The sequence below is a fragment of the Myxine glutinosa genome, chromosome 11 (assembly GCF_964187855.1).
Source record: "Myxine glutinosa chromosome 11, kmMyxGlut1.1, whole genome shotgun sequence".
Lineage (NCBI taxonomy): Eukaryota > Metazoa > Chordata > Myxini > Myxiniformes > Myxinidae > Myxine > Myxine glutinosa.
The window spans coordinates 8,934,766-8,958,745 of record NC_136271.1 but is presented as its reverse complement, the minus strand read 5'-3'; the positions used below and the strand labels follow the sequence as shown (position 1 = coordinate 8,958,745).

General features: G+C 45.2%; 1 protein-coding gene across 4 annotated transcripts in view; it reads right to left on the bottom strand.

The window, feature by feature from the left end:
* Positions 1 to 23,980, bottom strand: part of TMEM62 (transmembrane protein 62) — a 113,210-nt gene that overhangs the window by 55,903 nt on the left and 33,327 nt on the right. For all 4 annotated transcript variants that reach the window (XR_013624890.1, XR_013624891.1, XM_068130123.2 and 1 more), the window contains exons 5-11: positions 15,727 to 15,868; positions 13,041 to 13,165; positions 10,609 to 10,731; positions 9,944 to 10,099; positions 7,663 to 7,825; positions 7,435 to 7,548; positions 693 to 771 (exon numbers count right to left, since the gene is read on the bottom strand). Coding sequence is in view for 2 of the 4 variants with exons in the window: in XM_068130123.2 (XP_067986224.1) it covers positions 693 to 771; positions 7,435 to 7,548; positions 7,663 to 7,825; positions 9,944 to 10,099; positions 10,609 to 10,731; positions 13,041 to 13,165; positions 15,727 to 15,868 (902 nt within the window). In the remaining 2 variants the exon portion in view is untranslated. The remainder of the gene's footprint in view (positions 1 to 692; positions 772 to 7,434; positions 7,549 to 7,662; positions 7,826 to 9,943; positions 10,100 to 10,608; positions 10,732 to 13,040; positions 13,166 to 15,726; positions 15,869 to 23,980) is intronic.

The window sequence follows — 23,980 nt, the reverse complement described above, 5'->3', positions numbered from 1 at the left end:
TGTGTGTGTGTGTGTGCAAAAAAAAAAAAAAACCATTCAATGGGCAAACCAGCTCAGTTGAAGTCTGTCAAAAACAGGACTTCTAACCATCTAATGCAGTGCCAGCTGGTAACTGCAGCATCATTTGGTATACATGGCATTAGATGGAACCACCTTTAGAGGCCATACATGGCATTAAATGCCTTTATTTATTTGCAGGATCATTAGCACCCCCCCCCCTCCCACCCCCGCCACCCTCCCCCTCCACTCCCTGAGTGGAGGGGGAGGGTGGGAAGTTAAAGGTAAGGGGCCACAAAAAGATGGGTGGCGATGGGCTCAACTTGAATATTCTCTTACGACCCACGATTTGGCTACACACAGAGAGCACAAAGTGTTCTTGTGGGAAAAACAAGAAAGGTTATAATTGATCCATCAATTTCTTCCTGGATGCATTTCTTTGCCGTTTGACAACAGAAGACAAAGATGCAAATGAATAATACAACTTGTAAGATGCATACTACTGTACCTGTGTACATGGATTCACATCCATAGCTACATCTGTGTGCTGTAGAAAGAGGATTAAATGGACTAAGAAGATTAGGGAGAAGAAGAGGCTAATAAATCAATGGTGCGTTGAGGAACTCAGCAGGAATTACATCTGATAATTAAAAGACAAGAGCATATGACGAAGGAAGGAAAGACAAGAGGCTTACCTTTAGAAACAGACCAGAATCGAACCGCAACCAATGGTAACAAGCTGAACAGCACGCAGAGTATAAAACCCCATTGGCCCTGCAGTCACGTGAGAGCGAAGAGTTATGGATGGAAGAATACAAGGAGAAATGCCTAAGAGGAACATTGATAAGAAGCAGCCAAGGAAAAACAGATTACAAGCTATCGATGTAATACAAAACCAAAATAATTTGAGGTGAACGCATCAATGGATACAACCTCCGCCCATGTTAGATGTCAAACCACTATTACATTTGATCTCAGTTAAAGGTCACATGAGAGAAAGTTTGAGATAAAAAGAGAGAAATAGAAGAGAGAAAACATCAGATGCTTCTATCTAACTCGTGTTATAGTCTGCAAAATTATTTTCAATCGGCACATGACCTTTGACCTGTTGAACCCAAAATTTCATCTGTTAATCTTCGTATTACAGTCAATATGCAACTTTCAAAATGATGTAATCCACCACAGAATGCGTGGCGTGCATGCACGGAAACCCCGAGCAACAATGGTCATCAGGGCAGGGAACATATATGGTGCATTCCTGACGAGGATTGTTATCTAAAATGGCTCACAAAGCTTCCAAAACCACACGAAAATACTTGGAAAAGTACCTGCGAGAAAAGGGTGTACCTCTGCACAACGAAAGATTTGGAGACATTTCTGATCAACTTAACCACATCATTATGTCTTGCAGCCCATACTGCAAAAACACCCGTCGCTGTAGGCCAATGCAAGGCATGTGGACGCCGCGTCCTACCCGACCTCCCCGATCACCCATCGGCGAGTTGACTTTGAACCTTGTGGGATTACCTCGTGTGAACGTGGCGGGCTTGGTGATGGAGTCTGCATTTGGAAAGACAATGCCGCCCTTACCAACATTCAGGCAGAATTCCCAGAGGGAGCCATCGGATCTGGTTTGGGTGCTTAACACTGATGGGAAGGTCAAATCTGGGGCTCGTCAATGCACAGGGCAAGTTTAAAATGATTATGTTGTCGTGGAAATGATCCTAGCGTTAAATAAAATCGATATTATATAGCACCATTTATTTATTTAGCATCTGTTTAGTCAAGAATATCATACTCCATGTGAAAAGACATGTGCTGCATATGTAATAGATAGACGTCCGCCTCATCTATTGTTTATTTTCAGACCCATTCTTTCCATCTCGTTATGTGTGCTCTTTCCCAGCAGTCTTCGTCCCCCAACCTCCAATAACTCCTGAAAGCTAGAGTGGCCATAACCACCTTAAACTGGTCCCAAAGCTTAGCGCTGGCAAAATATCAGATCACAGTGCATTAACGCCCTCTGATAATCCCACCAATCCAGGAGTGTGGGGGCGGGGTGAGCGCAAACTACGCCAGAATACGATAATCACGCTGGAGTGCAAATTACGCCACCTTGATAATGCCTCCCATCAATCGGATCGGAAAGTGCTGACGCTCCCGAATTTAACAATCAATCAGGGGCGATTCAAGGTGATCAGATAGATCAGGGGCGATTCAAAAAGAGCGGGTTCATTCGTGTCTCGTGACCACTGGGCGTTTCGTCATTGGTGGCTGGCTTGTCGTCAGAGACTGTACTCTGGGGCTAAACACTGCGCCGATTTCTGCGCTGGAGTGTTGGCTCTGCTGTTCCGTTCCGGACTAACTGGCACAGACTGCTGGCAACGCAGCATGAACATCTCAGTGCGAACCTCGCGACCCTTGGTGGTTGGTACCTGATGGCTGAGCATCAATTATTAAAGAGCAGAGCGTCCGGGGGTACCATCAATAGCGGTCGTGGGGGAGCCTCCACGCCCTCAGGGATCTGGGGCCAGGAAATGATGTTATCGCTCATAAACTCACCGGATTCAAGGCTGGGCAACCGGCCCCCTTTACAGTACTTATTATTAATGATGTTTGGGAGGGAAGGGGGGGATGTGGGTGTGTGGGAGTGGGAGCTATGAGTGTTGTTATCTATAATGATAAATGGCTGTGTGTGTTAGTATGTGTGTCTGTCTGTGCGTGTTTGTGTGTGTGAATTCATTATCTCGGGATCCGTTGGTCCGATTGGCACGAACTTTTCGCCAGAACGCATGTGTCTACTCATGTAGAACCTTTTTATGATAATGATGACATCATAGGTCACGCGGTACGGGCGCTATCTTGGAAAAACTTTGGACCTGTAGCGGTTACCGCTGGATGTACATAATCGCCTTGCACCGGCCAGAACACGGCCAGACGCGCCTCTCCCGGGCATGCCCGGACTCACTGTTCCCGGGCACGCCCGAACCTCCCGGGCACGCCCGGTCTCGTCTTTCCCGGGCATGCCCGCTCTCGCCTTTCCAGGGCTCGCCCAGAGCGTCCGGGCATGCCCGCTATCGCCTTTCCAGGGCTCGCCCAGAGCGTCCGGGCATGCCCGCTATCGCCTTTCCAGGGCACGCCCAGAGCGTCCGGGCATGCCCGCTATCACCTTTCCAGGGCTCGCCCAGAGCGTCCGGGCATGCCCGCTATCGCCTTTCCAGTGCTCGCCCAGAGCGCCCGGGCACGCCCAGCCTCGACTTGCCAGGCCGCAGCCAAACACGCCCGGGCAGGTCCAGACTCGCCTTTCCAAGGCTCGCCCTTGATACCCGGGCATGCCCGGTATAGCTTTTGCCGGGCAAACTTCCCGACATAAATGTGTATATATATTGTTGCCCGAAAAACGGGCTTGGGAGAATACCTGAGCTGTTTTGTTTCAATAAAGCAACTCGGACGAATTCCGTCTTTGGTCGCGTCAATTCTTTCGACTCGCGTTGGAGCGCAGTTCCTTCAGACCTCTATAATCGTCGAAACCGCTCGATGGTCTGGCAGCCAGAATTTAAAAAACTTATTTAAAGAGAAAAAAACCTTACTATTTTATGTTCTTCAGCAGTGTGAATACACAGTCGTGGCCAAAAATATTGGCACCCTTGCACTTTTTTTCAAATAATTCACAATTTTCTCTAAAAATAAGTTGAAATTGACAAAAATATTTGGTCTCCACAATTCTATATTTTACTGTTAATATTACAGGACCTTTGTTTTTCATTCAGAACTTAATCTATCCTTTTAAATCAGAAAATAAAAAGAAATAGTATTGACAAAATTATTGACACCCTCGACTTAACATTTGGTAGCACAGACTTTGGACAAACTAAATGCAGTCAAGTGCTTCCTACAGCCATGAATGAGCTTCCTACACCTCTCTACTGGTAGCTTGGCCAATCTTCTTTTGCAAACTGCTCCAGTTCTCCCAGATTTGAAGGGAGCCTTCTGCCAACTGCCGTTTTCAGATATCCCTACAGGTGTTCAATGGGATTTAGATCTGGACTCATTGCTGGCCACTTCAGAACAGTCCAGTGTTTTGTCTTGAACCATTACTGGGTGCTTTTTGAAATAAGTTTAGGGTCATTGTCCTGCTGCAAGACCCATGACCTTTCACGGAGACCCAGCTTTCTGACACTGGGTTGAACATTGCGCTCCAAAATGCCTTAGTAATATTATGCACACATTCAAGATACCCAGTGCTAGAGGCAGCACAGCAACCCCAAAACATCACTGAGCCTCCTCCATGTTTGACTGTAGGGAAGGTGTTCTTTTCTTTGAACCCTTCATTTCGTTTTCTGTAAACATAGAGATGATGTGCTTTACCAAAAAGCTCTAATTTGGTCTCATCTGTCCACAGAAAGATTTTGGCTAGTTCAGGTGTGTTTTGGCAAACTCCAGTCGGGCTTTCTGATCTATCTCTCTATCTATATCTATATCTATCTATCTATCTCTCTCTCTCTCTCTCTCTCTCTCTCTCTCTCTCTCTGGAGTGGCGTCCTCCTGGGTCTCCTACCACAGAACTCCCTTTCATTGAGTTGGTGATGGATGGTGCAAGTTCAAACTGTCGTACCTTGTTTCTGAAGGTCAGCTGGAATCTGTTTGGCAGTCGATCGAGGTGCTTTCTCCACCATTCAAACAATCCTTCACTGCAATATTCCATTAAGTTTTCTCTTGCAGCTACGTCCAGGGATTTGGCTGCAGTGTCATGGGCCTTCAACTTCCTGATAACATTGCGTACGGTGGACACAGGAACATCAAGGTCTCTGGAGATGGACTTGTAGCCTTGAGATTGTCCATGCCTGGCTACAACCTTGTTTCTGACCTCCTCAGACAATTATCTGGTTTTCTTTCATTTCTCCATGCTCATTGCGTACACACAGTGACACAAAACAGCAGAATAACTCCTTTTCTCCATTGAAACTGGTTGAATGAGTGATTTTAATATTGCAGGCACCTGCAACTCACCACAGGAGGGGGGGGGGGGGGGGGGGATGGGGGAAATCTATAAAAAGAAGTCCTGCAAAATCTATTAAATCGAGTCTGATCAAAACGGGGATGCATCAAAGCGGGCAGATTGGATTCCGGTCAAAACTGCTTGCAGTTATAAAGTGGCCCGTCGTAGGTGGCCCGTCTAGTATTATTATTGTTGTTAATATTATAAGTATTGATTAATATGCTTTGTTACAATGGTAACAATGTTTTTGTTGTTACCCTCGTCCCTCGCCCAAGGAGAGGGTATTGCATTTGAGTCCGTTCGTTAGTTTATTTGTCCGCACAGAATAAATATGATTTTCTCTGCAACCGTTGGTCCGATTGACAGGAATTTTTCACCATTGGTGCAACTCCACCTGTATAATTTTTTTATGACAATTCTGACGTCATAAGTCACGTGGTATGGGCGCCATCTCGGAAAAAACGAAAAACTTTGCACCTCTATATCTCTGAAAGCGCTGCATAGAAAAAATTGAGACATGGCTCTTTGGAAAGAACTCTCCATGTGGAACAACATATGTTAATGATGATGTCATAGGTGCCTCCATTATGATGTCATAATTCGACAAGTACAAAACTTTATCCGATTAAGATGAAATTTCTTGAGCGTCATTTGATAATCTGATTTTAAAAAAATGATATCATCAGTCACGTGGTTCGGCCGCCATATTCGTTTTAACACAAGAGCCTTAACGAAACACTGAAAACACGTCCTGGCAAGGGTCTGCAATCTCCGATTGCTCTTTCTAGTTTATTTTGTAATTAGAATGCAAGCCATGGAAGGATCTATTGAGCTGCTCCACACACCTTAACATGGAACGCGTTTTAAAAATGGGAATTCTTCCGGATTCTTTGTAGTTAATTAGCGTAACCAACTCAGGTCATGATATCATTTTGGTGTATGACATTCCACATCAGAAAGCTCCAGTACAACACACACACACACACACACACACACACACACACACACACACACACACACACACACACACACACACACACACACACACGACCAGGCGCTGTGTCGAATGAGACAGTAAAGACTGACCTGAGAATTGCAGCTGGTGGTTGGCGTCGCGCAGTTCGACGTACGTTTGTGCGGCCTCGGTATGGAGCTCGGTGGGACTTATGGGCCCCATACTTTTCGGGTGGGAGGGCCTGGGCTTTGACACACCTCCTACTATAGAGCTTCGTCCATTGAGGATGTGAGAGCGAGGTGGGATCAAGGATTCGTGCCATGTACAGCGGCTTTAATGGGGCAGAGGGCCGTGCACGTGGCGCCCGAGGTCGCATGGATCTTCTGGAAAGCGGCCTGGCCTGGCGGCTTACTGGGTTTCTCCACACTGGGAGCGAAGTCCCGGGATTTGGCGACTCCCTAAGCCATGCCATGCCTGCAAGGAACCGAGCTCCGTGAGATCCAGTAACGTGCTGAATACAACAGCTTCGTTGGCAGCTTTGGTGGGTCAAGAAGGAGGCGCCTGTGGCTTGATGGGTCTGCAGACTCTATCCCGTCGAGGAGGACATGCACGCGCAAGGGAAGGGACCTGAGATTTGGTGGACCAGAGTGGAAGGGGGGCCTGAGATTTGGCAGCACCAAGTGGAAGGGGGGGGGGGGGGCTGAGATTTAGCAGACCTGAGTGGAAAGGTGCCTGAGAAAGATGAGGACCGATGGCAATGATGCACACATGCGCGCGCTCAGGCACCTACACACACACGCACACCATCATCATCATGTCTTAGTTTCCATGGCATCAAGCTGACCAAGACGTGAGACAGGGGAGCCAGCCCAGAGAAGAGAGCAGTACTCCAAGCTGTGGATGAAGGCCTTGTGGGTGGATAGGAGTTCAGGCATGCCAAGGAAGAACTTTGTACGATGGAGGATACCCAGTCGGTGGCTGACTTTGGAGGCAATCTTTGAAATTACAAGCATAGTCCAAGTGTTCAACTAAATAATTCAAATGAAATAAAAAGCATTCAAAGGCTGTATAATTTTTTTCCCGTAAGTTTACTGCTGTTGATAGTGTCTTTTACAACAACCTATTTAACATGTTACATTAGTTATTCATGCCAGTTGTTTATGTCCTTTATGACGTCCTTAAAAACAGCGAGTTTCCTCTTTGGAATGATTTTCAAATCTGTTTCATTGCCACAGGCAGACAGAAAATTTCAGAGCCAAAGTACTGCTAAACCACACGTTTGTTTTCAGATTCGTGTTAAAAATGCAACATTCAATTCAAATCAAGTTGTTAATGTTTGTAGACACACAGACACATGAAGTGAACAAATTGCTTAACCCCACTTCCACTTCGCGCTCGCGAGGTATTTATTTTGACCGTGCATTTAAATCATTGTTTGTGAATGAAGACATTGCATCCTGTTTGTGATCCTCGGGACACTCACCAGTTGTTGCATGTTTACGAGTAGAAAAAATGTGGAGAGCGTGCTGAAGCTGTCTCTTGCCACACCGGACAGCACAAACTCTTGCACATTCATGTTCACTCTTCCTTCTGCGTCCTGCAAGAAATTGGGACAATGTGTGTGATTAGCTTTAATTCACCATGTGTGGCCACGTAGCTTCCGCCATGTCTCGTGCAGAAGATTCGCCAATGCCTGCCAGGTATTGCTTACTGTGACAGTGACAGAGATATGATGCAAGTGGTCGGCATCATAATTACTCGGTACCCAGGGCAGGACATAAAGCGGTCCTTCCACGTGACTGGCATTTCCAAGAAACATCCGGTTGATCTTAACAATGACTGATTTCACCGGGCTTGAGGAGAAAGCAAGAATCCTGGAGATAAAGAGAAAGAAAATATATAGTTAAAAATAAAAAGAGAGCAAAATGAACACAGTTAATATAGGAGAACAAGGCGAGGAAAGGAACAAACAGGAAAGAAGAGAAATAGAGTAAAGAGGATAGAGGGAAGGAAAAAATAAAAAGAATAATAAGAATGGATGTCAGAGAGGTGTGGTGGAAATCCCACAATATTACCTATTAGTAATTACAAAGAAAAAAAAACATTTTTAAAATAATATAAAAGGATAGAGGGATGGAACACCAAAAAGTAGGTAAACTAGGTAGGGATGGTCACAATAAATTATGTGAACGCATTCCTACATCCATTTGTAATGATGGTGTTTGTTTATCGTTTCCATGCATGAAATTCAGCAGTATTACACACGCACGCATGCACAATGGCGGTGGCAAGGGATGCCCAGGATGGAAAGGACTGAAGACTGCGTCGAATACAGTAAGTTACATCAGTTTTGCAGGCGAATGGGACGTGGTGTGGCGCAGCACAGATAAGGAAACAGGTTGGTCCATGAGTCATGGTTACTTGCTGTGGTGAATCTGGATGCTTTAGTTCTGGGGGAGGGCTCTGTTGGGTGCAGCACGGACAGGGAGACAGCTTGGTCCATGAGTCGTGGTTCCTCGCTGGGATGAAGATGGATGCTTCAGGACAGGGTAAGGCTCCTTTCAGTCCTCGAGGCATGCAAGTGGAGATGACGACCGGTGGCATTGGCGCGTACAAATGCGCGCGCGCTCGCTCGCTCACGCGCGCACGCACGTCGAAGAAGCCGGCACGCAATCTCGACACACCATCTCACTTGGACTCACTGCTTGGACCTGCTTATGGCGATCCTAAAACCACAACACCACAACACCACAACACTGGTGACGAGGGGAAGGAGCAGACGGAGGAAGTGCAGTGGAGAAAGAGCTGTGGTGTGAATGGGACGGAGAGACTTAAGGAGTGGAGACGAGACCCAATATGAGGTAAAAGATAGAGACTACCAACCTGTCTGCGTTGGCAAAATGATAAGCCCACACACTCAGCCTCATCATGGGAGATTCCAATAAATGTTGTTCTAAAAATTTCCCTTACATTTCACATATCTCATCCAAATCCTCAGTTACTTTTCATCTCTCTCCTCACTTTTTTATAGGTCATTTCTGGCTACATGCCAAAGCAATCGTTAGATGTCGGGATAAAGTCAAGTCATAAGCATTGTGGTTCCACTCTCTCTTGAGATGTAAGGTTTTCGAACATTCCAATGAATAATCCCAACAGGTTTAACGTCCTGTCAAATGTATATCACATCTGGAAGCCAATCATTCAATTGGGGGATAGAAGGGAGGAGAGGCGGGGGTTGTGAGGGAGGGTGTGGTTACACTGAGAAAACAAGTGAATCCTCTTGGATTGCGCTGAGGTTCGGGCATGGAATTTCTAGGAGGAAGTATAATTTGTATGCAATGAAAGTACATGTAATATGGGATCGAGTAAGATTTGACATATCCACTTTTGTTATTCCCGATTCCTCATTATTTCAGAGTACATAGGCATAATGAAGAATATGACAATAAAAATCAGTATACAGAATTATTTTATTTAATTAATGCAAAGGAATTGGAAAGTCCGCCACGAATTTTTAATATATCTCGCCATTTTCCCGTCTGTTATTTTAGGCGGTGTATGACCGACCGTGCAGCGATTTAAAAAATATATATCTTGGCAATTTTTTCAACCGAGTCTAACACTATGTTAGCGACTGTTAAAAATGAAATGATATATCGAATTAGAATTGAAATAAACCTGTGTGAGGGAGAAAGACAGCACGGGCCTAACTAAGCAGGCCTCAAAGCTATGCGAGTTAATAAAATGGTGGATATTTGTTTATGAAGCCTCTCCCAGAAGTCCCCCAACACGAACCAATCAGGAACTGCCACGCCCACTTATATGATCTCAGAATTCCTGTGACAGGAATTAGCGTTACACTGGCTGGAAGTCAATCGCTAGAGGCGCTTCCTCAGCGCCAATAATGAGGCAAAAAGGAAAACTATCAGGCAGACACTCATGAATGATGTAATATATCTGGTTAAAATCTCCATAACCATCCAACATCACACCTTATGTGTGTGGAACAAGCGATCCGGGCCAGAGGTTCACGGTCTGGCAAAATCAGGTGTGCTGGTTTTGGATTCGTCACCAGTACCAGTGGCCAGTTACCCAGCTTCGAGTCAGCAAAGGTAATCAGATCATGGTCAAATGCCATGATGCGGAATCTAAAACATATGAAGGTCAAACTTCCATCAGTCAATGAACAGCATATTTTTCTTGGATAAAGTGGGTTAATGTCTGAGAGGCTGGTTTAACCCCCTTTCAAGTGTTGCCCGATCTGCGACAGGCCCCTCGTCACTGATATTAAACTTATTCAATGTGTTCTTACCTTTACTATCTGTCTTCCTGGCTGCAAGAGATCTGCCCATCTATCTTTTCTCAACTTGACCCTGTCTGGTCCTACTCTGCTCCAGGATTTCAAGACAACCATTTCAACACTCTATGTTGTATCCTGCACTGAATCGTCATCTCATCTACTCTTTGTATCCAATGCTTTGTACGTTGGTTTCATCAGTCACTGTTAGTGTTCCACCAATAGTGGGTGATGAGACCAACATGTACCCATAACCAATATTGAGCATTTTGTGCAATCACAATCTCTTACATACAAAGAGAAACACTTTGAGCTAAATTTCACAACCGGACATCACTCGATGTCATACTACGTCCAAACCTGCGGTTGGTCTTCCAGTCACCCAGCTCCAGCTCCAGCAAACCAGAAGCATGCCTTGCATACATTGTTGGGACTATTCCACCCAGCGTGTGTAAATGCCCACACAGGTATGCTGTACCTGAGCTGGAAAGCCATTGAAGTGTAGGAGAAAAAACAATGATCAATAACACAGACAGGCTTTTCAAGAGAAAAGGAGCTAAAGATTAAATGACAGTTATTCTGTTTGGCATCGTGAATAATATCATTACTTGGATCTGTCTTTTCACAACAAGATGTCTCAAAACAATTTACAAGGAAATTTATGAAATCAGGGAAAGGGAACATTGTAGAAAGATAAAACTAAAAAAAGCCTTCTTTAAAAGGAGTTTTAACACTAAAACTAGAAAGTATCCCAAAATGCAAAGCTTGTCCGTGTCCGCTTTGTACTCGAACTAAACTCGATGAAAACAACAGCGCAAAAAAAACTAGAGGGTTCATAGAACACCTGACCCCACGCAGTCTTGAAAATCAGGCCACAGGCGGGGCTGCAAATTTCATTGGTCGAGATAATGTAAAATTCCATAACATTTTGCCCAAGTACTGCTAAACTGAAGATGTTTGAAAGTGCGATTTGTGTTCTACAATCCTTTCCATCCTGTTCAAGTATTTAATTCAATTGAAATAACTATATGAAGATTGTAGAAAAAAAAAAACCTTTTCAGAAGTTTACCACTGTTGATGCAGTGTCCATTATACCACTTTATTTAACACGTTACATTAGTTCTTTGTGCCTGCTGTTTGCGTCATTTATGACGACCTTAAATACAGTAAGTTTCCTGTTTGGAACGATTTAAAAAAAAAATGCATTGCCAGGCCGGCATAGTAAAAAAAAACCAAAAAAAAAAAATCTCACTCATCCCTGCGCATGCCGATCGGGACAAATTCAGAGCCAAAGTATCGCTAAACTACAGGTTCGTTTTCGGTTTCATGTTAAAAATATAACATTAAACTTAAATCAAGTTGTTCCTTGACCATAAACTGACGTTTGTTGACAGACAGACAAAGTGAACCAATATTGCTTAACCCTACTTTTTGCTTCGCATGCGTTGGGTAATTGTCCAGCATTTTTTGGTGGGGGGGGGGAGGGAGGGGAGGGAGGAGGGGGAAACACCAGTGTTCCAAAAGAAGAAACGTTTCATTTCATGCACCAGCTCCGGTGCGGCACCTGCACTAGCCATATGGTGATACTGCACATAATTCAGAGGGTTATGAAAGCTCTAAGTCTGTCAAAATTAACACTCCACCGCCCCTTAAAAAAAAGTAAGATAAAACGTCTGTACACAAATGGTATATTCATGAGGCAGGTTTATCCATAAGAAAAAAAAAAAAAATAGGACTGCAGGTCCTGAAGCTCACCTGGATCAAGAGCAACAGCCACTCAAACCCCCCCCCCGCCCCCACAGACCCTGATATTTTTAATGCCGTGAATAAACATTGGTACATCATGGGCGATTAAGGTTGTGATCAAGTTTCATCAAAATTGTGTGTAGTTTCAGAAAACAGAGCAAATGCCCATTTTGGGATGTCAAAACCCCCCGCAGACACCCTAAATGAGCGCAGATTTTGAAGGAATCAATACACCTTCGTTAGGCATCAGATATGAAGCTTGTGGCCAAGTTTCATCAAAATCGTGTGTTTGGTTACAGCGATAATGACTGAAGTGTTTTCACACTCACTGACTGACTGACTGACCCATGGACCCTGCTCGATCACACAAGCTCACCAACCTAGTCTAGTTGAGCTAAAAAAAAAAGTGTCCACATAGAATGTTTCACCATCTTAAACAGTAATAATAATCAAAAAGCTTCTGCAATTACTGCTCAACTTCATGCGGAACCTCGGTCATATTTACCAAGTGCGATTATGTCAATGAAACTACACGAACATCATTAAGTATTTCACATTTTGGGCGTTCATAGATTTTCATCATAACCAGTCATCACTCACTCAAAATGCTCAAATTGCTTTGTGATCAAATTATTTACATTTTACAGCAGAAAAATCAAACCTAAAAAACAAAAAAAAAATTCCTTTAATGTAAACACAAACTTCAACAAACCCTTTGAGTAATTTCATCGAAAGAAGAAGATGCTTCATGTTCCATTGTGCAGTCTTTGTGGCAGAAAATAAACAAATAAAAATGGTCACATGGCTAAAGTGGTTGCCCCGGAAGCAGGGCCAGACATTTGTGGAGAGGTAGCATTTCAGTTGGTTACATGGTTTAAAACTGCGTGTACGTGTGGAGAGCGAGAGCGGGCACATGCACGCAATCCTCAGCTTTGAGCAAATAACAGATGGGATGACAATGTCTCATCAATGATACGAGTACAGTTGCTAAATTTGATGCTAATCATGCAGCTTTATGGGCTGGTACATGCAGCACATATCGGTACCTCATTAAACGCCGGAGGCTGGAGGATGGCGAGAGGATCGTAGATGTTGGATAGTGACCAAACCAAATGGTGTGATTTGTCTGAGCAGTCTGCTTAGAAAGCCGAATCAACTCATCCATCTTGGCCTTCAAAATAATACCACACACCAGCAGCGAAGGACAAAGAGAGAGGGGAGAGAGCGAGAGCGAGAGCGAGAGCGGGAGCGGGAGCGAGAGCGAGAGCGAGAGCGAGTCTTGGTTATTGTACTCTATTTTGCTCTCGTTTTTCTTCAGTCACATCAGTGAAGTAGATTAAGCATTTCATGTGTAAAGCATTTCAATTTCTGGAAAAGCATTTGGTCAGATTTATCAATGGTGAAGAATACAACAACAACACAACAGGCATTTTAAGGCCATTTTCCCTGCAAGAGCGGGGGTTAGCCTTGCGGTCCCCATGACAATCTTCTCCATTTTGCCCTATTTTCTGCATCTCTCCTTGTTAACCCCCTTGCCCGCATTTCTTCTTCCACCATCTTTAGCCAAGTCTTTCTCGGTCTTCCCCGTCCTCTACTTCCTTCTACATTCATTTCCATCACTCTTCTCAACCAGTCACTTTCATCCTTCCTCAACACATGACCAAACCATCTCAACCTGTTCCTCTTCACAATGGTGAAGAATCAATGAAACAATTGAATAGTTCTAGCATCCGAATCTGGATCTACACAAAAAAAGAATCAATTAGTCCTTGTCACACACGCAAACTGTCCACCAAGTTTCGCCTGAATCCATCCATAACCTTTTGAGATACCCTGCTCACAGACAAACAGGCAGACAGACAGAGAAACAACAGGGGTGAAAACATAACCTCCCTCCACCTTTTGTGGCGGAGCTAATCACAGGCAGGTTGGTGATCTCTGTTTTCTACAATCTATTCTCCAACATTGCTCCATCAATCCTCCGACCCTCCCCAATAACTCCAGGATGCACCTCTTCTTCCAGTCACTCCTAGTTAGGTTAACAAAATCCTGGCTAACCGCACACCTCAACCCTTTTATTCCTTGCTTTGCTCATCCATGGAACCATCTGTCTCACTCTTCCCTCCAGGACTTCAAGCAACCTATGCCCTGTCACCTGTTGTCATCCCCAATTCTGACCCACATGTGATCAATATTAACCCCATTAACCTTTCCTGAATCAACCATTTAACTTGCTACATTGGTCCAGGTTCTCTCCTCCTCCCGATCCTATTTTCCTGCTCGTTCATTCCCTTAATGTTTCTCCCACCAAGTTATACCTTGCTGTTACATGAACCACGCTCCTATGAAAAAATAAAAAATAAAACCTGGAAAGCAGTGTCAATGTGGAAAAGCCCTGGTGCAGGAAAGGAGAAAAGAAGAAAGAACCACCTTTAGAGGCCATTTTTCCCTGCAGAGCGGGGGTTGGCCTTTTTTGGGCACCGTGGTCCCCTTTTTGAAGCAATGTTTTATGGCCGGATGCCCTTCCTGCCACAAACCCTGTTAGTCGCCTCTTGCGACACACAGGGAATTACCAGTGAACTGGTACTCAATTTGCCGACCTCGGAAGGATGACAGGCTGAGTCAACCCCCCTGACGTTAATTCAGCGATCGACCGGAATTCGAACCCAGGATCCTAGGATCCCAAGCCGGCACCCTAACCGCTAAGCCAACACCAGGCTTTGTGGCTGTGGTGCAGGAAAGGAGAGCCAGTGATAATAAAATAAATATTGAGAATAACATGAAATGATAAGAGCTGGCCATTTTAAAGGAATGGAGAGAAGAACATGATGAGATAGACTCATGGAGATGATTCCAGTCGAGAGAAGAGGGGGAAAAAAAACTAAAATGTGAGCGGTTAGCCTGGATATTATTATAGGAAGAGTAACAAGGTTTGGGTCGCTAGTTAAGTGAGTGCAGCCTCATCAAAATCGCGAGGGCCAAGTATCTGCGAAACCAACAGAGGTGAGAACAGAAATCAGGTGACAGAAAACAGCAAGGCCACAAACATGTTTACAGGAGGAGAGCAAGCCTTGCACCTCAGGCTCGTGTCGAGCAACTCGAATTCTCCCACCAAGTTATAGCAACTCGAATTGGTCTCATGGCCTTGGATTCGATAACTGAGGAACACTTCCACCCTATAATGAACCTTCGCTCTGATTCAGTCTCTCTACTTTGGTCCGACGAAGAGTTAACACCTGAAGTGTCAGCTTGTCATGGCCTCCCATGAAGGTTAGCATACTTCCATCTCTCCACCTCACCCAACACCTAGACCTCAATCCCCCACCAAACCCCTCATCCTCAAAACACCCTCCCCCCCAAAGTACCCCCACCCAACCAATCACCCTCAAGCCACACCCACCCCCCACCAACTCCTCATCCTTAACCCCACCCATCTAACCCCTCAAACCCCCCTCCTCCCCAATCCAACCCATCACCCTCAACCCCCACCCAACTTCCCCCAACAACCCCTCATCCTCAACCCCCTCCCCACCCAACTTCCCCCCCCCCCCAACACAACCCCTCATCCTGAACCCCCTCCCCTCAAACCCCCATCCACCCAACCATTCATCCACAACCCTTCCACCCCTCGCTCCCCTAACCCCTCTCCCCCCATTATGATTCAAAGTTTGGAAAATGGTTGCTTTGTTTAAAAGCTATGCCAGCATTTCCAATGCAATGGTGATTACATACCTGGTCAAGAATCCCAAAGAAATTAAATGGTCTCTTCGGGCCAGGCACGATGGTGGCATCAACACACAAGAAGGAGTAGTTCCCATACTGTGTACGGTGTACGTACAAAAATGACCCGTCCTGTTTGTATGCCGAATACCTCCTGTGAAGCGCATCACACGGACACAATAACACCTCCTCAGCAAGATGATACAAGTTTCAGTAGTCTCCAATTATGAACTTGTTACAAAAGGTGCGTTTCTGAAGCGCCTCGGTGATTGGATAGGGGGGAGGAGAAGGGGGTATGTAAGCCGGGTCAGTATGAGATATGACAATTAAACACAAGCAGGCCTCGTTTATCCTGAGCCAAAAAGAAGAGCAGCATCGGGACACCGATGAAAAAAAAAAAAAAAAAGAGATATAATAGTTCAGTGGCATAGCTCTTTATTTCAGAATTGTGCACTTTTTTTAAACAAGCACTAAATTTGGCACACATGTTCAAGAAGATATACCAAGTAAAATTACATATCGAGAAATTTGAAATAAATCTTCCTCAAATGCCAAACCATTTTTCAAGATGGCCACCAAATGTATAAACATGCTTATCTTTTTTAATTCTGTACTATTTTGAATAGTCCTATACAATATAGTTGCCATTTTCAAAATGGCCACCAAGATAGCTGCCAGCTCGAACAAAATATAAAAAAACATTCACAAATTTTCCTGTGGGCGACAAATGAATCCAGTTTTAAAGAGTTATAATAATATTTTCATGGATAGTGCAGCGGCATAGCAAAAATTTAAGAAGAATTGTGCATTTTGTGATGGAAGCACCAAATTTGGCACAATGATAGAATGTTATATTTAGAACATTTTCAGATATGGAACCACTTTGAAATTCACCCAAGGTCGCCGCCATATTGGATTTCAAAATGGCGGCTTTAAAAATCTGTAACCCTTAGGGGGGGTGGCGGAAACAAATCCTACAGGCACAATTATTGCCCCATTCACCCTATATCTTTTCTAACATCAGTAGACACATTACAGCGGCGATTCTGAGCTCAAGGGAACATATAGGGGTCTGGGGAGTGAAAAATTTGAAAATTTCGGCCAAAAATACCCCTAAAAGAGGTCATTTGGTGTCAAATTTCAGGGGGGGTCGTGTATTGTCCTGTAGATAAAACATGCTGGTCCGTTGATTAACCCCTAATTAAACGACTTTTTTGTTTGTTTGCTCCATCCAGGTTTCAATCATGTCGAAGCAGTTCAAGTTAGTTCATGTTACCAAGCATGTAACTTCAACGCCAAAGACGCCACTGGACTGGGAACTCTGTGTTCTGTGTCAAGTTGATATAGGAGAGTCCCTACAGTGTCCTGCTGTCACGAAAAGAACTGATGCAGGTGCTGGATACAAGACACTTGAAGACAATCTATCAGCATTCAATAAACTAGGCAAGCTGCCACAAGACGTGGACTTGCAACGACTGGATGAAGGCCAAGGGATAGCTGCCACTCTAGCTGCCCACCAAGCCAAGTGGCACAAGTCATGCAGGGTGAAATATAACACTACCAAGCTACAGCGGGTACAGAAGAGAAGTCATTCAGAGGGAAGCCCTATCCCCAGTACAATCACAGATAAGTACAAGCTTACTAGGTCTCAGGCAGCTTGTGTTGATAGCATATGCGACAATTTGTGCTTCTTCTGCCAGCAAGAGCTTGGTTTGGAGTTTCATCAAGCAGCGACATTGGAACTAGATAAACACGTTCGCAAGGCTGCAGAGTTTCTTCAGGATACCACTTTGTTAGCCCAACTGAGTGCTGGGGACATGGTCGCAAGAGAGGCCAAGTACCATAAGAAATGTTTGACATCCATATACAACCGCGTGAGGGCAGCAAAAAAGCTTGCTGAGCAAAGCCAGAGCACGGTAGATGTCATTTCAGCAATAGTCCTTGCTGAACTGGTAACGTACATAGAGGAAACTGCTAAAGAAGAAGACACTGCTCCTGTATTCAAAATGGCAGACCTCACCAAGCTCTACACAATGAGAATGGAACAGTTCGGAGTTGTGCTGGAAACACGAGTCCATACAACCAGACTCAAGGAGCGTATCCTGGCACACTTCCCTGATCTGCAGGAGCACAGGCAGGGAAGAGATGTCCTGCTGGTGTTTCAGGAAGACATTGGCAGTGCATTAGCCAAGGCATGTCAACATGATATTGACAGTGATGTTGTGCACCTGGCACGAGCTGCAGGGATTATAAGGAAGGATATGTTCCAGTCATCTCAGCCTTTCAATGGGTCCTTCTCAAACAAATGTCAAGAAGAGTCTGTGCCACAACTGCTGCTGACAATGGTCTCCATGATTTTAGAGGGCGCAGGCATCAAAGATCAGGCATGTCAGTCATCGGCATCGGCGTCTGTGACAATAGCTCAACTTCTCAAATACAACAGTGTGAAGCATGAGAGGAGAGGTGCAGGCACAGACGTACGACACAGCATTAGTCAAGAGACTCCTTTGCCAATATATCTTGGCTTGATGCTTCATGCCCATACGAGAAAGAGGGAACTGGTTGACACATTATCTGGACTAGGGATCAGCATTGCCTATGATAGAGTGCTACGGATCTCTGCAGAGCTGGGGAACGGGGTCTGTCAGCGCTTTCGGGCGGAGAAGGTGGTCTGTCCCCCAAAGCTCCGCGGTGGAGTGTTCACCACATCAGCTGTGGATAATATAGACCACAATCCCAGTTCCACGACAGCACACGACTCCTTCCACGGAACTGGTATTTCATTGATACAACATCCAGACTATGACAATCAAGGCACAGACCGAGGTATTGTCATCATCGTGGGTGTCTCAAATGTCAAGACTGTGGAGGACCTTCCACGGTATTACACAGATGTACAACCAGTTAGTTCACTTGCCAAAAGCCACCCTGTACCAGCTGGAACCCAGGCGTCGCTGCAGAGGAATCCTGCACAAGCTGAACTGGATAAAGAGAAGAGGTGGCTCCAGACTGTGAAGGATGCATGTGACAGTGGTGACACACAGAATCCAGGAAACATTTCTTGGGCTGCACATCACGCAGAGAACCAATCGGCCAAGGATACTAGTATCACAGTCACACCCACTGCCTTGCTTCCCCTCTTCCATGACCAAGCCCACTCAGTGGCAATGATCCGCCATGCCATGGATGTCGTGAAAGCAGCGATCAATGAGCTAAACCCTGGACAGATACCCGTCGTCACACTGGACCAACCACTTTATGCGATCGCCAAGCAGGTGCAATGGAACTGGCCAGACACACATGGTGAAGATCTCTTTGTGGTCATGCTGGGTGGTCTACACACAGAGATGGCAGCTTTGAAGACAGCAGGAGACTGGCTGCAAGACAGCGGTTGGACACAGGCATTGGTTCAGGCAGAGATAGCAACAGCTGGCACAGCAGACTCCTTCTTGCGTGCAGCTCACGTCAGCCGTACAAGACGCGCCCACCAAGTAACTGTTGCTGCCCTACACATACTGCAGCATCGTGCATATGACATATACAACGAAAGAGCAACTGCAAGAGATGAGGAACCATTGGAGTTCGAGGCATGGTGTGACCAGAGAGCAGCGGCATGTCCACAGTTTCAGTACTGGGCCACTGTACTTAACCTGGAGCTCTGTATACTCCTCTACATACGTTCACTGAGAGAGTCCAACTTCACGCTGTACATGGACACCCTACCAGAGCTAGCTGCATGGTTCGCTGCATTGGGCCATATCCACTATGCTCGCTGGTTACCAGTCCACATCAGGGACATGGTTGGCATTGCAGAGAAACACCCAGATGTTGCTGCCAAGTTCCATGCGGGGCACTTCACATCCAAGAAGACTAGGCATGCTTTCTCCGCCATCTCCCTAGACCAGGCTCATGAACAAAACAATGCCACGGTCAAAGGCGATGGCGGGGCAGTGGGCCTAACTGAAAATCCAAGTGCCCTTCGACGGTGGATGGTGGCTGGCCCCGAAGTTGCTCGGGTCATCACAGAATTTGAGACCTCACAGCAACTGCGCCAAAGGGGAGAGCACACCCACCACCATGAGCAAACCGACAGTGTGCAGAAGAAGTTCGTCCAAGATGTCCGTGCACTGACAACAGTCATCGAAGAGATGGGCAGCCCCTTTGAAGAAGAAAGCACAGATTTGCTGGTCCTGGGCACACTGGAGATCTTGGGCCCAGCTGTTGTAGATACTGTGCGTACAGCTTTACAGATTGGGAGAGATCAGTTCCATTCATTTGAGAAGGAACGTCTGGCAGACAGATCCAAGCCACTCAATGATGTCATCAAACGCAACAAACTCCCGTTGTTTTCATCCATCAAGGTCAAAGCTGCCCAGAAGAGCAAACAACAAGTAGCCTCTGCAAAGAGTGATTCAGAGCTCTTCTCCAGACTATACATCGCATGCCAAACCAGAGATGGGGGTCTCGAGCAGTTCTTCAAACATGAGAACAGCGCACATCTGCCAGCACTCTTGCAAAATGGACGGCTCCGCTTTGGTTCCAAAGCTGACTTGTTGCAGCCCTTAGAACAGCTTGTCGAAACAAAGTCGGACCCACCACAAGTATCTTCTGTGATCCTCGATGGAGCTGTAATAGTTCAAATGCTGAGCCCAGGCCAGACCAAAACATTTCTTGACTGCCACAAAAGTATTCGTTCCATACATTATGTCACAGCTTCAACATCGATCTCGTCTCGATCTAGTGTGGGACCGCTATGCAAAGTCAGGCAGCCTGAAGGCAACTGCAAGGACCAACAGAGGCAAGGGAATACGCAGACGTGTCACTGGCTCTGCCCTCCTACCAGGCAACTGGCACAGTTTCCTCCGTGTCGACGAGAACAAGGAGGAACTCTTCAGCTTTCTGTCTAAGCAGGTCACGGAGTCCATCGATGTGCCAGACAAACAGCTGATTGCTACTGACGGTGAACAGGTAATGTGCATGATGTATGTTAGTGTGTGTTAGTGAAAGTGTGTGTATGTGTCTGGGTGGTGAGAGTGGGTGCGTGCCTGCTTGTGTGTTTGAGAGTGTGTGTACAATCTTCTGTGGTTTCAGTACATATTATACAATGTATTATTGATTTATGCTGTTGTAGAATAAATTCTTACCCACATATGTGTATTCTTTTCATATAATTTAATTTTGATTATATAATCCCGATTTGTATTATCTATTCGGAAGAATATTTTGTATTGTATATATAATCTTTAGCTGTCCACGGTACACTCCCTCAAATTGTTAAGAAAGGCCTATTGGCCATAGTGTTCTTGAATTGCTTTTTTCTTTCCTGGCATCTTGGGGGAGTGTACACGAACAGTTGTGGGTTGTGGGTGCGAAAAAGGTTGCAGTGGGAGATGCAAGTGCAAGAAAGCGGCTCTGAAATGCACAGCACTGTGTGCCTGTGATGGTGACTGCTCACATTGAGTTGGAACTGTGACACTTGGCATGACTTGATGCAATACGCTCGCTAGTTCTCTTGCTGAACGTGTGTATACAATGTACGTAATATGGGATTATCAGTTGCTTATGTGCATTAAAACATATTTCAATACAACCATTCAATTCATTGACCTCAGAAATGTACATCTAGACACCAGAATCAAGTATCTAGCTGGCATAGAACCAGAGATATCGGTCAGCAGATTTTCGGAAGCCGCCATCTTGAAATCCAATATGGCGTCAGTAAATCAACTTCTAAGTAGAACCATTCAATTCCTTGACCTCAAGTTTGTACATCCAGACACTAAAATCAAGGCTGTAGCTGGTATAGAACCAGAAATATTTGTAATTAAAGATTTTTAAGCCGCCATTTTGAAATCCAATATGGCGGCCACATTGGGGTGAATTCCAAAGTGGTTCCATATCTGAAAATGTTCTCCATATAATATTCTATCATTCTGCCAAATTTGGTGCTTCCATCACAAAATGCACAATTGGTTTGCTATGCCGCTGCACTAGGAGAAGTTCCTCGATAAGATGACTGAAATGAATAGTCTATGTTTTTAAAAACATTCTCATCCACAAGAACAAAGCGGAGCATTGGAGTGTCGCCCTTTGGCGCTTGCATCGTGAAGACCTGCATCCTTTTGTAAACCCACAATAAATCAATTTACGACAGGTTTTGTATGTCTCAGGTACCATTGTCCGAAGAGGCTGGTATAGCAGGTGGCCATAGCGGGCAGCCAATGAGAGGGACCAATCTTGATTATTGGTCCAGGCCCACCCAGAGGAAGGATAGGGAAAGCTTGGGATGCAGAATTAGTGCTTGACCCACACACGTCCACCCTGATACGTCATCCTTCTGACGTGATGTTCAAGTGCTGCTTTTGTTGGGAGAATCTGCTCCACTTGAATATTCATGACAAACAATTTTCTTCTTGCAAAATCTACATCCATGCAGTGAACTTGCAGTCCTGTTGTACAGGAAAATGACAAACCTCTCAATTGTCTCATGCTCTCATCCGGAATGTATTGCATTGTAGGTTTAGGAGCAGAGCACCCTTTCTATTTTGCTCCGATGAAGGGTAAGGCCCGAAACATCAGCTTATCTTTTATTCATGGCGGATCAATTACCATTCAAGGTATTTTATTTCCTATTTACTTGGAGCGGTGCGGTAAGGTCTGGCAGAAATGTCCATGCCATTATTTTTCCATGCCCAATGAATGGTGACACTGTGTCATACCCTGTCAAAGCAAGAAACACCGGAAGGGCACCTTGAATGGTCCAATGTATACAGGATGTACCTGGTCTAAGGCTGACTGCTATTTCATGGGCTGCCAGGTAATGAAATGCTTTCCCCATCCCAAAGGAAATGCATAACTCGAAGTTGTCTGAAAGTGCTTGAACGGCCATTACTGCAAGAACAACGACATCTGTATCAACAATGTGTACGAGAGCACCATGATGACCATGCTGTGCAGCATGAGCAACATTAAGCACCAAACAGATATCCGCCTCTTCATGGTTGCATGGTGCTCGAAGATCAAGTCCCTCTTGCTGGAATGCAGGTAACAGGTTCATTAAATGTCACAACACGTTCCATTCCCATGCTTTGGTGCTCACATATGAACAGTAGGGTTCTCTCTGGAAAAAAAAAGCTGAATAGTTCCTCCTTGTTCTGATCCACGCAGAGGGAATTCGACCAGTGTCCAAGTACAGAGGCACGCCCAACAACCCTTCTGCTTCTGTGCACTCCCTTGCCATGTTTTGCTCTGGCTGTTCTCTACCTGTCCTGTCAGCAATATACCTGTCCCAACCGAAATTAAGTTGTATGCCATTTCTCAGTTGTTCCAAGATGCAGGAGTTGATCTGACAGATTCTTACAAGATGCAGATGCTAGATGATGGCAGATCTTGCAAGATGCAGATTCTGACAGATTCTTGCAAGATGCAGATGCTAGATGCTTGCTTCTTGCAAGATGCAGATGCAAGATGCAGGAGTTGATTTCTCAGTTGTTCCAAGATGCAGTTGTATGCCATTTCTCAGTTGTTCCAAGATGCAGGATATTAATCCACAAAGTCCTTGTCTGCATACTCGTTCAAAGTCTTTGCCTGCACTGGCTTAAGTAACTGGACCATCACAGCTCCGTCCAATAATACTGCAGTCACTAAAGTGGCTTCCGAATTTGCGTTAGCGCTGTCCTCCAGGCAAGCCAAGAGGTCACTTTTGCAACCAAGATATAGCTTTCCAGCAGTGGAGAGCGACGGAGGGCATGCTTGCTTTCTGTGACAGAAAACATCGTCTAAATTTCCATCACGTGTCTGGCATTCCACATGCAGCCTCAAAAAGAACTCGCTGTTCATGGAGATCAGCTTTTATTTGCCCATATCAGCAGTTTTGGTCGAGTTGGATCCAAACAAGGAGAACTTGTTTCTCACGATGGTGTCATGAATATAAATAGTTCTCTGCATGACGCGTAACTTGGTGAAGGCATCAAATTGCTCATTTCCTGTTATATGTGTATTTTGCACGGTTGTTACCACATACGGATCAGCAAACTCCTTCGTATCAAGAACGATCATTTTATTACTTTGCTCATTAAATGGATTGCTAAGTTCTTCCTTCACATCTATGAGTCCATTTACATCTTTCAAATACCTCGTTTGAATGCTAGCTGTCTGATTATGATGTTGGGGGTACACGTTCCTATTCTTAGGATGAAGAGCATTCTCATACTCACCTCTAGCGCATGGGATACCTCCAGACCAGCGACAACCCACCTGTTTTTAT